General features: G+C 38.5%; 1 protein-coding gene across 3 annotated transcripts in view; it reads right to left on the bottom strand.

The window, feature by feature from the left end:
* Window positions 1-2663: 2663 nt before the first annotated feature.
* babam2 (BRISC and BRCA1 A complex member 2) overlaps window positions 2664-18623 on the bottom strand; it is a 107997-nt gene continuing 92037 nt past the window's right edge. For 2 of the 3 annotated variants that reach the window (XM_017690761.2, XM_017690758.2), the window contains exons 8-12: window positions 14272-14371; window positions 8130-8200; window positions 6432-6514; window positions 6030-6183; window positions 2665-3248 (exon numbers count right to left, since the gene is read on the bottom strand). In XM_017690761.2, the coding sequence (XP_017546250.1) occupies window positions 3185-3248; window positions 6030-6183; window positions 6432-6514; window positions 8130-8200; window positions 14272-14371 (472 nt within the window). In that variant the 3' untranslated portion in view covers window positions 2665-3184. Of the gene's footprint in view, window positions 3249-6029; window positions 6184-6431; window positions 6515-8129; window positions 8201-14271; window positions 14372-18623 lie in introns of all 3 variants that reach the window. The other variant, XM_017690759.2, reaches the window with a different exon arrangement.

The raw sequence follows: 18623 nt of genomic DNA, 5'->3' as shown, positions 1-18623 counted from the left end.
CTCAGATGCTGCATTACTTCTACTTCACTGATACGCTGTTGATATGTTACTGATAATCTGTTAAGAGTTTATTAATCATTTACAAAGGACCAGTAAAAATAAGTATTACCAAAACTTAAAATACATTCATAGTGGAGTGGTTAAAGCAGGCATAATAGTCCCCAAGGAAAATGTGTCTCCCCCCCTCTCAGTTTTACCACTATTTATACCATCAACAACACACATAAAAACCGGGAAAACACGTGTTTGGATAGTAATTAAAAAGGCTAAATTTGTGCTGTAGACGTCGCAACCCCTGGTTCCACCACTGAAACAAAATCTGAGTCTTAGTTATTGACCGAAATTTTGAAAAATGGGTGGAATTTGCCTTTAGGCAAGTTCTAGGTATTTACCAGTTAAGTGTGGAGTACATCTTCCCAAGCAAACATAATTATTTTGAGTAGCATGATGAGTTCTGAGACTGCATCGAAATGGCCAACAGGTTCTAGGTACTAACTGGGTAAGTGTGGAGTACAATCACTAATATCCCCTTATTACAAGCACCAAGACAGTCTAACTAAACTACACTTAAATGACTAACAGGTTCTGTCTCCTCACCTAAGAAAGGATATGGTAAAGTACCTTAAAGTACTTGGAGTATCAAGGTGGTAACACACTACATTTCACTGTAATGTAAAGTGGTTTAAGCAGGAAAATTAACTGGAAGCACTGGAAAGTACTGGGTTAGTTATATGCTATAAAGTGACAGCATAAAGCACAAAGATAGCGTTCTGAGGTAAACTGTCCTAACCCAGTAAAACCACAGTAAGAATCATTGCTTTGTTTTACAGCCCACATTCAGTTTCGTTTATAGATGACAGACAGGTAAATACACTCAAAGACCATTTGTAATTTGTTTGTGTGCAATCTTTTCATGTTATAGAACCACCTGGTACTTTTTACCCAGAACCATTACACACTACTGGAGTTTGTACCTCACACTCGCACAGGTAATACCTAGAAAGTTGTGGGCATTTCAGTGTAACTTTGTTAGACTGCCTTGGAACTCATCATGTTTTCCAAAATACTACTTAGTACTTTGGAGTTTGTGCTCAACTGCATAATACCTAGAATGTACAGGACTGTAAAAGAAAGGAACTGACTATCGTGATGTCATTTTACATCCAGTCTGAAAGTCTCTGATGCTTTTAGTTTTGTTTGTTTTGATGTTTGATCTTGATGTATTTTCCTGGGCTCAAGTGTTCCACAAACCCACATGTAAAAGCTGAAGGCAGAAACGTGTCATATTCAAATATCTTATATAAATAGCTTATAATGTGTATGATGAAGTGAGAATCAGGCTGATCTGTTATGGAGCAAAGCCTCCAGAGTTTTAAAGTTTGTTTTTATCCTAATCTAACTTTTAATTAGATTTTTGACTATCCTAATCAAATTTCTAATTGGATTTTTAATTTAATGATTTTCTCTTTTAAATCTATTATTTTAATTTTTTTTTAAAATTTCTAGTCTTGCTTACTTGCTTTTCTAAACAACTGTATTTTCTCGTTTGACAGCTGTGTATGAAAGGTGCCTTGAAATATGTCTTTTGTTTTCACGATTCCTTTTGCTTCTCTTGTAAATGAACCGATTCCAGAACGAATCCATCCAAAAAAATGTGTTTTTTGTATGAGAAGTGTAGAAGGACAATTTGCCACTTTGGAAAAAGACCATACAGACCAGCAACTGTTACATTATGTGTTAAAATGGCTTAAGCGAAACAGCGACTGTGACCGCAGCGGCAGTGGGAAGTAACTCATTCCGTGTACTAAGGTAAAATGATAATGGATTTGTCTTTCCCCGAGCAAAGGTAACCTCTAATCATGTTTATTCATGAAGTAAGCAATCTGCATTCTAGTCATTTACATTTAATTCATTTTGTGTTTAATTAACTTTGAACTTTGCTGCATAACATTGATATAATCATGCCGTAAACATGTCATGGCAGATGTCACATGCTGTCATGATTTATCGTGCCAGATTTGTTCAGTAATATAACAGTGTCTTGTAACACTGTAATTACTGTTAATTATCATGACAGATGCCATAGTGTGCGATGTTAGGACAGCTTATGTCACATGCTAATTTTTGCTAGGCGTACTTGAGTTAATACTCTAGTTTCCAGCCATGACATCAAACACTATTGCTCAACAAATGGGTCAAGACAAACATAACAGGATGACATAGCCCAAAAACCTTCCATTCCTGCGCTGGATGTAATAGAATTTGCACTGCAGTTACAAGTTATTCAGGATTTGAGTATTTTTTATGTTACTCAAGTTTTTGGAGAGCTACTTTCATTACAGTCATTATTTCCCAGAAGTAATAATATTTTTACTATGGATATGGGTTTAGGTAACCTATGTCAGGACAGCAGTACTGGCTGAGGGACTGTGTTACCCTCTATGGCTCTAAGGAGGAGAGCTTATTAGTAAAATCAGTTCAAATAGGGTTCAAATAGAAACTGCCGGCCTTGACTGACAGAGCTGAGTACTCTTATTTACCATAACCGCTCCATCACAAGCATGGAAAGAGATCGAAATGAGTACCACAGTACCCTTACTGGGGAAAGCTGATGGCTTTCTGACTGAATTTGAGATTGTATAAAGTTGATGATTTACTCATTCAAACGCTCACCACCTTCTTTTAATAATTCCATGATTGTGACAGGGATTAGACATGTAGATACAACCTTTTACATCAATGTGCAATGAATTATACACAGTTAAACAGTGAAGGGAATCTAGAAAACAGAAGAAATTGATTTATTTTAGCTCTCTCAAACAAGGAGAACAGGCATGGAGCAAAAACAAGAGAAAAAATAAGAATAACACACAAAGACGCTTCCATCCTGTTGGAGTCATAAGGAATAGTACATTAGTGCAGCTTCAGTTAACCCGAATCTGTTTAGTAAACACAGTTCCGTTTAGACTCTCCAGTGCAGAACAGTAAATATTTTTCAGATAGACTGTCCATGGTGGCATTGTGTTTGAGTGCATATATGGGAGAGTTCTCTCAAACATGAAGGACAGCGTGCTGTGTTCTGTACCCTCGTTCAAGGCTCTCTCTTCTCTTCAGCACAGATTTTAGTAGCCATTTCTCTTCGTTTCAGATGTGCAGATATATCTGTCTCTATCATGTTCTGCATCTACAGTTTTCCATTGGCGAATGCTCCCTCTTGGAACTGAGGGATAAAACTCTTGAAGTATGCCCTATAAGGAGAGAGAGAATTACATTTATTTATTTTTGAACAAAAAATATAAATACACTACTGAGCAAAAGTCAGAGGTCGTATGATAAACTGATCATTTTATTAATCATAAGAAGTATGCATTAAAACCAGTAGAATAAATTAGGACAGCCAAATGTTTCAAAGAAATAATTGCGATTAATCACATTTGTCTTACTGGCTCAAATCTGACTATAAAGAAAGTCGTTTTCCCCTCTAAAAAGTATAGCAAATTGTTATAGCTACATGCGTGGACAAAATAAGCTTCATCATGTATTTACTTCCTTCAATAACATTGTGTGAACATGTAAATAGGGTGTGAGAGCAACAGCGGCTGCATGTTTCAACTCTGCGATTGTACCCTTCTCATCCTCATATTGCTAAGTTATGGAGCTTTCCACTTGCAGCAGGTTGCATTATTTATTCATAAGTCTCCTGCAAGTAATGTCCAGTGTAGCTTCCCAAAAGCGTCCTCCAGGACTAATGTTACCAGGATTACTGATATTGCTGTTGTCAGCGGTGTGTTTTGCTTGTAAATAACACCTTGGACTTGTACGTACTTCAGCGATAAATAAATTCATCAGGTTAGTAGATAGAAATAACTTTTATCAAGAGAACAAAACCAATGGAACTTGCTATTTGAAAGCTGTATCTGAATGACGGTACTACAAACACAGAACCACAGTAATAACAGCACGCAAGCAGCTGGGCTTCAGACTGGAACTACAGTAGGCTTGAAAATGTATTAATGATGTTAAAATAAATGTGTGAGATTAATAATTTACTGTGTTAGCACGTTAACCATGACACTACTAGAATGAATACAACTGGCCTAGTGGTAGGAGAGGTGAGCCTGCAACCGGAGGGTTGTGGGGTCATATCCCGAGACTGACTGGGCATTCCTGGCTATGGCCTTGGGCAAAGCCCCTAATGCCCCACTGCTCTGCTGGCAACACTATGCTACTTCCAGACTGGGCATCAATAGGCAGCAAAAGAACACATTTCAATGAACTATACTGTAAAACACTGTATAATTTATATCTATACTTGTGTTACCTTCACCGTTTATATGAAATTCTGCTTGGGGATCTAATACTTAGTTTATCTCATGAATCCTTAATTCAAATAAATCAGGTGTGCTGCTGATGGAATTTGACAAATGCACGCAATGGCTGGAGTGCAGCGAGAAGTCAAGAACCAGACCTGTGTTCTTCTGGATATCAATACATTTACTTAAAACTATTAATTATTCTTACTTTTTAACTGTATTTGTGGTTATTTGTATTTTTTTTTTATATATTGTTTTGCCTTATCACTACGATAAACATTAGCAACATTTTCATGGCTAAGAGTTTTGCACAGAACATTTTATACACTATGTATAAGCTTGAAAATACATACTAGTCCACAATTTCTATGAACATGAATATTATTTGCCACTGATCCTCTAAAGAACACAGGCCATCCAGACTGTTTGCTTATAAAATGAGAGGGAGAAACTCTGCTGGTCAGGAATGATAAGATATGGATTTTCTATTATGGAGACCAAAGTACAAACACTGGGAATTCATTATCTCCAGCATTTATCATGCTCTCCAGCAGTGAGGTGTGGCTGTCCATACAGGCCAAAGGTGAGAGTAAAACATTTTACCGTACATGCCTGCTGGAGACAGGGGCAACTGGAGCTCCAGACAAAGCAAGCCAGAGTGATGAAAGAGGTGGAATGTGTGAAGGTGAGGACTGAGGCAGTCAGCAGATCCTCTACAGCAGTGAAAGAATCCACGCTCTAAATTACCAATCTGTGTTCTCTGTTTTTAACAGCATGGACTGATTCATTTGACCTATCCAAGCTTCAGACACAAATGCACTCTTTTGTAGCAACTAGCAAGCTTTATATAACAGCAAAATGTCACTCAAGCTAATGAGAAACTGTAGCTCACAAATCAGCTTTTGTGAAACTAGTTACATTTAGTGCGTGCTATGAAATTCTACCAGTGTTTTTATTTTTTTGGTATGTGTGTGGAAGGTCACAATGCTATGATAGATAGGGTGTAATTTTTGTTATGCAGTTTAGCTAACATTAACACGATTGCAAACTGGTTGTTGTTTTCATCCTAGTTTCAATAAGCAACAACATTGTAGTCTAGGTTGGAGCACAGCATTATAGACTGGAAATTCAATGTTCCACTGTGAAAACGTCATGCAACTTTAGTTGCTTAAAACCTACATGAAATTTCAGAATGTAAAGTGTCCTGCAACTCACTAGAAACTCAACTGCAACAGTTGCAAGCATCTTAACTTCCTGGAACAAGTTTCATGAAACCAAACAAAATGCCAGTAATGCATCATGTGAACCTGTCGTACTTTCTAACTACTGATTTCAATGGATCGGTGGAAAAGAAAATAAATGAAAAGAAGAGAAGATGGCCTATTGGGCGGTTGAAAGGCAAATCTCCCAGCAGATACTCAAGGTTGGTAGTTTTTCATTATCAGTTTCCTGAGTTTCTTAAAGCTACTTTTTTTTATAACAAGCTACTTGATAGTGTGGATGACTTCATTAGGAGAATAATATTGTGTATCAACAAATTAAAAATTGTTCATTTAGCTGTCTCGTGGAGTTACTGGAATGTGTTCCATGCAACTTGATAGTTAATTATGTTACAGGCAACTCACACCAATCAACTAGTTGCATTAAAATTTCACTGTCTAAAGCCAGCCTTAGGATAATTTTTTTGAGCGTTGTTCACGACAAATCTTGGCTTACTTGGCTCTTTTGGCCATCTCGTTGCCATCCCAGCGTGGGCTGTAAGGGTAAGACTTCTGCACCTGGGAATAGAGCTGTCCACTGCTGGTAAAGTGGTAGATGGACTGGAAGGTCAGTGTGGGCTGGTCTCGGGGGAAGTACAGAGGCAGGTCCACTACAATATGAGAGAGAAAGAAAGAGAAAGCTTCTCATTCCTGGCTCCCACGTTGAAACAAGGACATAACTATGGAACTATATGAGTTTCTTCAGAAAGTGAAAGCAGCACAGGGGATTAAAACTGGGAGGTCTTTTAGGAGAACAGTGCAGTGGCAAAACGTCATCACTGCTCAGTCATTTCAGTGATTAGTAATTTTATGAGAGACTGATTTCTGGTCATGTGTGTTATATCCATCAAACACTCACCATGGACCAGGAAACAGAAGTCTTTCCACATCAGTAGAAGAGTGAGCTTAGTAAAGCCCACTGCATCATATTCAACCACCCCCCTGCACAGAGACAACAGAATTACACATTAAATTACACATTTTACATAAATTCAGTTACACATCTTACATAGTCTATATGTAAGTTTGAAAAAGTTTGAACAGCCCCAGTCAAAATACAAAATACCTTACCAAGCACTTCTCCCATGGTATATTTTGGTTTGTCCATCTGAATTTACATGGTCAAATAAGTAAGGCAAATTATTCAGTAACTACATGAAATAAAATGTAATTTTTATTTTATTTTATAAAAGCTCCCCTCAGATTAACAGAAAATGTGTTTTATGATCACACATATTTCTATATGCTTACAATTTACTGCTGAAAGGCAAAAATCTTAGACGCTCTTTGTATTATTTTATAGAAGTATTTTTTTTACGGGGCAGGTCACTGAAGAGACGCCATCTGTTTATAGTTTATAGCCCAGATTTGTGGAAAAATGGGTCGACTTTTAGTAGAACAAAAAAAATTGAACAATTTTTTTTTATTATGAGGGTTTAAACTTACATCTCCCACCTATTTGACTGGAAAGCAGACAGTTACAGCTCTCACAGGACTCCCACCCTTTGAATGTAGCTTATGGAATATGAAAGTTATGAAGAATATGATGAAGTGCGTTTTGGAACCACCGGTGGTCTCAAGGAGTTGAAGAGGTTAATAGAATTCTCTTTTTTTCGCATGACATATTTTGTAGGGAGTGGGCTTTACAAATACAAGAAATATCAATGCTATATTATGATTGATACCACATTAATTCCTGAAATAAAAATGTTTTCCACCATATTTCAGTTATTCTCTCCAAAAATTGTTACATGAATGATTCTCCAAAAATGACAATACTGCAGTGTAAAATTAAAACTTTTCACTTTGAGCTATTAAGCGAAATCACTTAAGGTTTTGATCAACTATTTTTTTTTATTCACTTGAGTTAACAAACCAGGGGGGAAAATGTAAAAAAGTGCCATCGGTTCAACAATAAACACAAGTTAATGGACACCACTGTATGAAAAACAGCCCCAGACCCCAGTGAAGTTCGGCTGAAATTCATCTTCATGCTTTCTCTACATAAAGAGTCTAACAACAGTCCGACGTTGTGCAAAAACGTTTCTCAGAAAGAAATATAATTTTATAAAGTAACCTAAAGAACTTCAGTAAAGTTTACCGATGGCTACAGTCAAATGGCTACAGTTTTTAATTACATTTTGGGACCAGTGTATGTATATATTTCATAGCAGAACTTTGGTGGGACAATGAATTATACTTCCCCTTATATGTTGAGCCATGTTTGGTGTGTAAAATCTGCTTCTTTTGTTCTGCACTGGAGCTACGAAGCTGGCAAGTAATGGTGACTTACCATGCTAATTAGCACTGCACAAAAAAGGCATGCCAAAACTCATCCTACAGTTGCCCTGAATCACGCTCAGTGATCTCAAATCAACTCGTCTGTGTGGTTTCTGACACTGTAGGACATACTGTTATCTATAAACATGAACTATAAAAAGAACTACCACAACAAAACGGTCAAAAAGAGCAGTTGTGGCCATCCGGAAGTCTAAATTTTATCCATACATTCTGTTCATTTCTGTAATCCAAAACAAGGGAGAGAGGGAAAACTCACATTCCAAAATGACTAAGAAAGGCAGCAATGTATTCTCTCCTCTTGTGGTAGCCTTGAATAACATACTGCACCTGAATTGAAGTAAAAAAGCATAAAAGAGAAATGAGAAGCTTCAAATAAAAAAAAAAATATCTGAGTTAAAAAATAAAGTCTTCCACCAATGTACAACACAAGAGCCTGAAAGGAATAAATCCAATTCTCACAGCTTCTGCAAAGCAGCAATACTGAATCACAATGAATGAACAGTGAATTACTGAATCACCTCCACTGCCTGTGCCAATGTGTGAGGGTACAAATAACAAGTGATCCAGGGATGGATGACGAGTGCATACTCGGCGTATGCTGTGTGTTGTTGGGGGTCAACAGCAGAGAACAGCCTGCTAATGAACGTTGGCTCACGTTGGTGACACACCAATGATGCAATGGCAGTGTTTTGCTGAGAGAGCCGGAAATCTGATGAGGCAGAAACTGGACTCAACTAACCAAATCAAACCTGGTTCTGCACATTTAGATGACTAAAATTTTCTATTTCAATTTTTCAAAATTGTTAAAGCTCAAATTAACAAATATTCATAACTGCTGACCTCTAAAGGTGTTATAGCACCAATCATAAGGCAGTTCTCGTAAGACCCATGATCTCAATAAATGCGTTTTCTGCTTTTGTTTATTTATATGCATTTACCTCAACCTACAGTTGAGGCTGTTTTTGCTACTGTGCCTTTAAGACTGATGTAATTACAGCAGAGCTGAATGGCTGCACTGTGTTGTGCTGCATTCTAACAGCAGTGCTGGCCGAAACACTCCTTACAACCTCAGTGTGACAGGGTGGAGTGAAAGTGCTGTAGGCTGATTAGGTGGCTGCCTCACATCATAAAAATCATTAATTCAAAACAGTCTGTTTTTGCTGCTTAGCTTTCTTATATAGTCGTCTGCAAAAGTTTAGGCGCCCTGGTTAAATGACATATTTTGCTGATTTTCTAAGCGAAAATAAGTTAACACATCCTCTATAGAGAACACACTTCTGTACATTTAATGTGAACTTGCTGTTTATATGCGGAATTTAACACACTGAGGGGAGAAAAAACAGGGAATGTGGCTAGTGCGAAACTTATGGCACATTTTATATTTAATGTTGTAATTTTTCAATTATGTTAAACAGAAAAGTAAACAAAGAGTGCACTAAAGTTTGCAGAGTCATGTCATATTTAAGTGTGCTCTCTGTAGAAGATGTGTTTACTTTTTCACACAGAAAATCAACAATTTGATCATGGGTAGTCAAATTTTTGTATAGGACTGAAGTATGAAACTAGCAATGTTCAGATACTAAATTAAAGCCTTTTTACTTAAAAAAAAAAAAAAAAAAAAAAAAAAAAGGGAAAATCCACCCAAAGCATCTAATAAATGTACTGTGTTCGCACACAAAAATCACTTTCTGTTCTAAAGCTTATTTGGTCAATCCCACGCATTATCAGTACTTATGGATAAATCTGCAGAACAATATTGGTTGATTTTACTGGTCTTAAGCTGCGTTACTGCTGTTTGTGTGGAAGCACAGGGTGGTGCTCACACAGTGACTCCAGAAGAACACAAACTCTGCAACAGACAAGCACAGGCAAGCAGAGTGCACACTGTCTTTCTGCAGTCCCACCAGCCCCTCCTTCTGCGGCTGCAAACTGTAAAGCATTACTTTGTACTTCTGGTAAACTGTGAAATGGGGAATATTCTAATTTAACCCTTAAATTCTGGACTGTTTGTTACAATCCTGAATTATAACAGGTCTACTAGTGACCCAGAACTTTTATGCAGCACAAACTGATCTACAATGAGCCCACTGTCAGTTTACTGACAATAGAAAATTGAATAAATATAACTATATTTCATCTTTTGTTTGTCACTTACTTGAAAAATATGGATGAAGTAAAAAAAAAAAAGAGTGAAATGAGGTTGCTAACAACCTAGGGCATGTACTTCATGCCTAAGCCAAAGAAAGCAGCATTAAACTAATATAAACACATCCAGTTGTGGCTAATAAGGTTGTTGCCTGACACATGAGCTGGCTGTCCTGCAGCATGTCCTGCAGACTGTGGCAAACGGTGTCTGGTAGCTGAGGGAGCTGTGCAGAATCGATTAGCAGGAACAAGAATGAGGGCGCAAGGCTTACTAACACACCATGAAGGTAACTGAAGTAGAGCCAGACAAAAGCTAAACGGAACATGCTTTGGTTATTAGGAAAAGGTAATAGCACTTGAAACTGTATCCATTTTCTAAGCATCAACATACTTTTTATATTTTACAGGATATGAACCTCACTAACTTGGATATTAGTGTCAAAACAGTGAGATTATACGTTTTTTCACTCTAACACAGTGGAGCAGCTATGTGAAGGATTGTGTGTGCATTTCACTGAAGAATCTCCAATCCATGACTCAGCTAGACTCAGTGTGTGTGTGTGTGTGTGTGTGTGTGTGTGTGTGTGTGTGTGTGTGCGTGCGAATGTGCAAAGTATTCATTTCAGAAAGTGGCAGTGTGCTAGACCATACTAACAGAAGAACACACACAAGTCTGCACACACATTTGACACAATGTCAGGATGTGCATACTGTCCCAAATGGATTTTATGTATATATGTAATTGGGCTAACCAATATAAAAAGCTCTGTGGCCAGTATCAGTTTTAAGGGGCTAAAAATGCTGATAACCGATAATATCGGCTGATAGAACTTTATATTTATATTTTCAATTTACAACGGTTTCAGTTAAATAGTGCTTTATAGACATATATGACTGTCACACTTTTAAATTCCAAATACACAGCAGAATACACACAGTCATAAATAATAAAAATATTGTATAAATTTCTAACACTGGGTGACGGTGACCCAGAATTCATTCCAAGTTTGGCCAAGTTTGTTTTAACAAGTACTTTTTGTAAAAAGCTTGTGAATATAGTTTTTGACTGCTCTATCCAAAAAAATTTATGTATGAAAAGAACTATGCACACAGACATGGCCCAGCCCAGCCAGACCCTTTCTCTAGGCTGTATTTGTTTAGTTCCTGAGGCAAGCAGGGCAGGAACTTTGCATCATTGCACTCCACACCCTCGCCTGGGGCAAAGCGCCATGACACGCAGCCCAGGCCAAGCCCTCTTATTGGCAGGTAAGTGTGGATGGGCGTGGGTGACAGAAAGGTGAGTCACTGTTAAGAAATCTAGTCGTTAGCCATGCTTCATGGCAATACTTCAGAATCTGACTTCCTGTGTGTGTCTATTTGTGTTTGTGTATATGTGGGCGTACATGTGTAGGTGTCTGTGTGTTTAAGAACAGTATGTGATTAATGGAAGAATGCCTTTCACTTTCAGCGCTTGAACGTTCTAATTTTCATGTGATGCAATCTGTAATTGTGCATAGGATGTTACAAACTACAAACCTTCTAAAACTATGAATCATTCATTTAAAAAAAAAAAGCAGTGTGTACCCTGCTGCCCTAAGAAGACAAAACTAAATTTGTTATTAACTCTACCAGGCTAGTTATTCACCTGATACACAATTTTTCACCCTTGTCAGATTTTATCCAGGTCTGCCCACAGTGCCATGGCCCAGCGCACATCCTCCCCCTACTCCATGACCCTGGTTAAGGTGAGCGTGGCCACAGGCCCTGGCTGGCGCTGGCTCTGGAACATGGGCAGGGCCTGATTATGCATGCTGTCTCTCTGTGTGTGTGGGCCGCTCTTCAGGTGAGAGGGGTCCAGGGAGCCAAGAGCGGGGCAGGCTGAGGGGGACAAGGGGGCAGAGGCCATCCCTACGGCCACTGACAGAACACAGCTTCTCCAGTCCATCTCCACCTGTCAGCCCTCCTGCCCTTCCAGCCTGAAACAGGCCATGGAAGCCAGCCAATACATACACGCCACATGTGTGCAGCCAAGCATTCATCTTTGCTTGCATGAACACATGCAAATCTAGTATAACTGATTTAATCTCGTTTTTTTGTCTTTTATTGTTGTCCTTATGTCGATCTATTTGATTACAACCAAGCTTTCAATGAAATGTGTTTTGAGCTTTATTTCATTGCATCAAAGGTGCTTTATACATTATTACCATAACCACATCTACTCCTACCACAACCTCTACGAATACTACTACTATCAATAATAATAGTTGGGGTGCAGGATCAGAACTGCTCAGAGTTTTTGCTCCTAATAAAAAACTGCCTGATTTATTCCAATCACTTTACCGGATCTGTGCTGTGATGTTTATGATGTACATCATGTGAGCAAGTACAAGGTCACTACGTTTATATATCTGTTTAATTGCAGCCCAATGGATTGACCGCCCCAAAGTCCAGATCTCAACATCATTGAATGTGGTTAGGTTTGGATATATTTTACGTATATTTCAGATATATTTTACATGTTTATTTTAACCACAAGGAGTTACAAATCAAACAAAATAGCTGCTGGTGTTCTCAGGACAATTGACTCCAGACCTAAACATCACTGAATGTGGGATCACTTGGATCTTGAGAAGCAAAAAATGCAACAAGCTACTAAGAACTTTGGAAGTATGGAAAATTTCTCTGGATTTCTTTGATAAACAAATCTCCTAAAAAGAAAAGTTGTAATAAAGGCACAGAGTGGCCACATTAAATACTGAAAAAATGTATATCCTATTTAGCTGTTCAGGCCTCTGTTCTGTTTCTGTTAAATATATTTTGTGCTTTTTTTTCCTGATACTAAAGAAATAATATACTTACTGGCTGGAAATTAAATAAATTAATAGTGTTTTCCTTTTGCATTTATTCCTACCAACACTACTGTAATAGTTGGGGTGCAAGATCAGAATCTGCCAGAATTTCTGCTCCTCACATTCAATTGGCTGATTTATTCTAATCACTGTAGCCCATCTGTGCTGCGATGTTTAAGATGTACATAATGTGAGCAAGTACATGGCCACTGTATTTATTTATTTATTTTACTCCTTTACTTTGGCTGTCTAAAACATGGAATAATTCTAGATTTTGTATTGTAAATTCTGACTATTTAAAATGATAGTATTAAACATACTGAAAAACTATTATATATTATATTGTGTCCTTCATGTTAAGTTCCACTCTTCCATAGCAGCGCATACACTTTTTTTGCCTGTAGTCATGTCCACAGGCTGCTAAGAAATGTATCCTAGCATTAAGCTAACATATTTCAGTAATTTTGTAAGGTTATTTGGTCGTATAATCATGAATATTTCATGAAATATATTTTGTGCAGAATATTAACTTTAAAAGCAGCCTATAATTGCAGATTCCTGTGATCACATCACAGTTTAGGTATTTGAAGCATGTAAGGTGTACATGCAGCATATTCTTTGCTTTGAATGTTGCTGTTTTACACTGAATCGTTCTGTAAGTATTTCAGTTCCCAGCATACATCTGCTAATATTAGTCTATACTAGTGGAGGAACCTGCTAGTTCTCTGTTTGCTATGTTTTACTATAGGTTTGAATCACTAAGTACAAAAATGCAATTTGACTCCCAACTGACTCCCCTGCAGAAACCTGCTAGGACTCTTAGTTGTAAGAGTAATGTTAGCATGGCATAACATCAGCCAAACTGGTTATAAAGAAATAAGAATCTGAATAGGCCATTAAATTCCTTAGAATAATTAATATTATTTTTTCGTCGTCTTCATTTTATTCTCCTTATCTTTATTATTACCTTATTTTCCTATCAGAGTCAGCACATTTAGTAGTGTTGGTCACTCTGTGGGAGGGCCAAGTTACTCTCATCTGCCAATCAGAGTGAAGTTAACTAATTGTGGGCATCTGTTAGATCATGTATAAAGGACTGGGCAGTCATCACTCTCCTCCAAGTGCACTGAGTTGTCCTACACACCTTGAAAAGATGTGGTGACTGCCTACATGTTGCTCCTCACTCTGCCTAGATGAAAGTGTTGTGCAATACCGCAGACTTAGACAACAACTGGGAATCGGCAGCTAACATTGGGGAGAACTCTGGGTAAAAATAAAATTCACTGCACACATCGTCACACTTCACTGCACTAATGCAGGGTATGCCATGCCATTATATAATCCCTGTAATGAATGTGTGGGCACACAGACACATGCATGCAGAAGGACATGGCTTCTTTTTACCTTATTTGTGAGTAACTGGCACACTTGAGGCACGTAGTCAATGAGGCAACCTCCACTCGGGAAGGCTGGAATATGCAGGGCTGAGGGCCCTCCAAGGGCGCTGTGGGAGAGAACAAGAAACACAAAGAGAAATGCTAGTTAAAAGGTTCGGAAACGAGGCGAAGCAGCAATGCAAAAAACATAATGAGCGTCTGAATAAAGCATATTCTTAAACATCAATGGACCCAACATAACAGGATTCTTGTATTCATTTTTAATTGTTGTCTCTACTTCAGCAAAATAAGCACTACATACAGTATTCAGACAGACTCAATACTACTAATTAGTTCCTGCATACACGCATTGTATTGGTCTGTGGAGCAGTGAAACCGCGTTCTCTGGAGCAACGAAGCTTCTTATAATACCTACGGGATGAGATGGAGCAATGTTTGCGATCCAGAACTAACCATCCAACATCAGTATCTGAATTCACTAAAGCTTATGTGGTTGAATGCAATCAGATCCTCACAGCAATGTTCCAACATCTAGTGTAGAGCGCGTTCCTAGAAAAGTAGAGCCTGTTACTGCAGCAAAGGGGCACAAAATCCCTATTAACAACCTTGAAATACTGAATGAAGTGATATCTACAGATGTTTACCAGAAACCTCACAGAAGGGGGAAAAGTCAGCTTCTAATTGCTACGGTTCCAAGCTCTGACTATCTCTTCCTGAAAACCTGAGATGGAGACGAAGTTTTACTTCTGAAAAGCATTTAAAACACTAGTTTAATACTACATTTATAAAGAATCAGTGCTTTTTATCCATATCATTATTTCTACACTTATACAGTTTCTCTTTTCTAAGACGCATTTTTAAACAGGCCTTTCTCCGTCTTGTTTGGTTTAATTGTTTTTTTAATTTTCATGTAAATTCCAGGGCAGTATGGTGCAAGAACTCACAGCAAGAAGAGCCTGGGTTCAGTTCCCTGGCTGACCAGGGTCCTTTCTGTGTTGAGTTTGCATGTTCTCCCCGTGTCTGCATGGGTTTCCTCCCACAGTCAAAAGACATGCATTCAGGCCAATTGGACACGCAAAATTGCCCCTAGGTGTGACTGTGTGTAGACGTATATGTCTGTCTATCTCACTGTCTGCCCTGAGAAGGACTGGTGACCTGTCCAGGGTGTTTCCTGCCTTCCACCTAGCTGGGATAGGCTCCAGTACCCCACTGCGACCCAGAAGGACGAGGTTTAGGAAATGTGTGTGACTGCCATAATTTTTCTTTGTGTGGTGGCACAGAACAACCGGTTTTGGTTCCAGAGCTTGCTTTTAAGAGAACCAAATTTGTAAATGGAATGGGTGGGAAGAACATTTTTAAAGTTTAAGGAACTTCCACATAATGTAATGGCTCTAAGTAGAACCTTTAAATTGGTATAGGACCTTGCACTTTTTGTGCTTTACCTGAAAATTAAATAACTTTGTGTATTTTTTGAGATCAAAAAAGAGGCTTTATACATGAAATATGTTTTAATTTGTTATACATGCTACAGAAACTTTGTGTCTGAGTGAAGCATCAAACACATACTGTCTGTTGATGCTGACTACTCCCAGACTCGGGTCGGGTGAGCAGCCAAGAAAGAGAAAGTAGTCCAGTTGGAGGTTATTCTGAGAGAAGGTCAGTAGCCCACAGAGGAAGTTTCAATCCCGTCTCGCAGCTCCGCCAGCAGCACCCCACAAACCGTGCATCGGAAGCCAATCTTGCGGAAAGTTGCATGAGTGAGTGATTCATCCTCCTTATCCCTTGTTCCCTCCATCAACTCTTATGTTCCTGCGCTGGACTGCGGTTGTCCACAGCTGCTGATTAGAGAGAAGCCACGGAGCGAAAGGCGGACGGCCGTGTGCTGAGATGACTAAAGCTGCCGGGCCGTCCCTGCAGACCCGCAGGCCCGCTCGAACAAAGTTCATTCGCTTGGCAGATGTTTTAACGTGAGATGTCAGACGACACTTGCTGTTGCTATGTCCCCCAATGCCTAAGCAAGGCTGGACATGACTAACAACTATATAAGGTGCTATCATGCAGTGTACACTCAAGGACGCTGTATGTTTAGAATTAGCCCAGTGGCTGTTGATTTGCTGTGAGTGACATTTAAAAGAATACAACCTATGACTTTGATATTTAAAAGGGTCTAAGCAACATGTCCTTAATGTTTCAGTTACAATGGTATTATATTCACAATTAACTTATGGTATTTAAAGCCTTAATATTTTAAGATTTTGAAAGGTTCTCAAAAAGCAAAGGTATTTTAATAGCTTTAAAAAAACCACCCTAAACAGTTTTAACCCAGCCCAACCCAACTCTTCAGTTCCCACCCTAATCAAACACACCTATTCTAGCAACTTAAGGTCTGTAGGAGCGCTTGGCATTCGTGCCAGGTACATTAAATCAGGGTAGGAGATAAAGTCAATAGCAGGGTTGGGAACCTGTGCTTTAACACTACCCACGTTAATAGACTGTGCTTATAATAGTTATCACTCAACAGTGCAAGAGCACAATTAACTAAAGCAGGGCTGGTCAGTTCAGTCAACTCAGGGTTATTATGTCCATACCTACAAAACACCATGTGACTTCTACACTGAAGGTAGCTTCTTGAAATTAGACTCATTATCATTATTATTATTATTATTATAGCATGGTTGGACGACACATCAGAGGCCAGGAGTGCCCCGTTCTGCCCCTGGAGGCCCAAGTTCCCGCAGAGTTTGGTATCTTTGTTTGAAACACTGTCTAAATCAGGTAATTAAGTTAGATTTTTTGTGTTTGAGGGAGCTGTACATGACTACTGCCTTTCATGACCGGAACTGGACACAACTGTTGTGGTCCTTCACAGACTGACATGAACAATCCTGACTTAACACGACTGAAAACATTTTGAAACAACTGGTCATTCTATCAAAAGTACTAAATATACTTTTGAACAAGAACATTTCAAACTGATTTCATTGGTGAATGTTAGCAGAATGAGATATTTTTGCTATGTTTATCTGTAGACATCAATATAAAAAGGGAAAAAAAAAAGTCAAAAGTTCAGACTTAAAACCAAGAATACAGAGACTAATGTAAATAAAATCCTTATGTAACTACGTAATCAATCATGTAACCATAATCATGTACAATACCACTCAAATATTTGGAATTACTATTGCAGACTATGTGCCAAAAGATCTATCTGCGCTGGCCAGCTAGCTGTTTATGTCATGATTTCGATCTGTGAAGGAGTTCAGCCATTAATCTCTTCCCCATTACAGCTGACTCGGAAATCCTGCTTTTCGTTTGATCTGATCGGTCGGTGCAGAAAAAACGCACAAAAGATGGGCGTGCAGGATGCATAAAACACGAGGTTCCCAGGCCCAGCACACAGGAACAGGTAGCCAATGTAACTGAAAGCTTTAGAAAAAAGGTGAGGGAATAAAATGCCAAATGACATACTGTAATTCTCTGTTTACATTATTTTGTGACATTTTCATTCTTGACATTATACAGCTTTTATGGCTCTGTTCAACATTCTGGATACACTGAACATTCACTCAACATTCATTTTTGTAAACTCAACATAAATTTCTAATTAATATCAAAGCTCTGAATTTCCACAATACAAGCACATCAGACTCATTTTATACTCGTCTGCAACCAAATTGGTTTTCTATCAATAAAATCACTCCTTATGAAGAGCGACTGCAAACTTTCGAATGGGAGTGTAAATATATTTAAACATCATAGAAAAACAGCAGTAGTACGATGTTTATGAGCAAAAAAAAGAAGGTGAATAAGCCTATGAGGTGATTGAGCTATAAAGCAGATGAGGCAGACGGAAAGAATCTGGGAGCAGACATGACCGGAGCAGCTCCCACTTCACCCACACCTAGGGTTTCATCACACGCTGAATGATGACACAAGAGGTCACTCAAAGTGTGAGAGGGTGTGACTAATTAAACAGATCAAGAGGAGGAACAGCTAATACACAGAGAAGCTGTTTCCCAACAATTCACTTCAGATGGAACCTTTTCTTAACATAAACATTCTACTTATATGTATTTTACTTGTCTGAATGCAGAGCGAATGTATGAAGCAAACGAAAAAGCATCATCCTCCCATATGAAAAGTGCATTGTTCACCTTTAAGATATGGAGAGTAGCCACTAACAACTTGGCACAACTTAGCCAGCACCATCATCAGGGCTTAGATCAAGAATGCATTTCACTGATAAAACAGCCAGCCAGCCGTGAAACAATCTAAAGCAAATGTAGAGCAATTACACACATGAAAATGTCACTCATGTCTATCAACCTTATAAAGTGCTTACTGCACAGACGTGTTATT

This window comes from Pygocentrus nattereri, chromosome 10 (assembly GCF_015220715.1).
Source record: "Pygocentrus nattereri isolate fPygNat1 chromosome 10, fPygNat1.pri, whole genome shotgun sequence".
NCBI lineage: Eukaryota > Metazoa > Chordata > Actinopteri > Characiformes > Serrasalmidae > Pygocentrus > Pygocentrus nattereri.
This window is presented reverse-complemented; position numbering and strand designations above follow the sequence as displayed.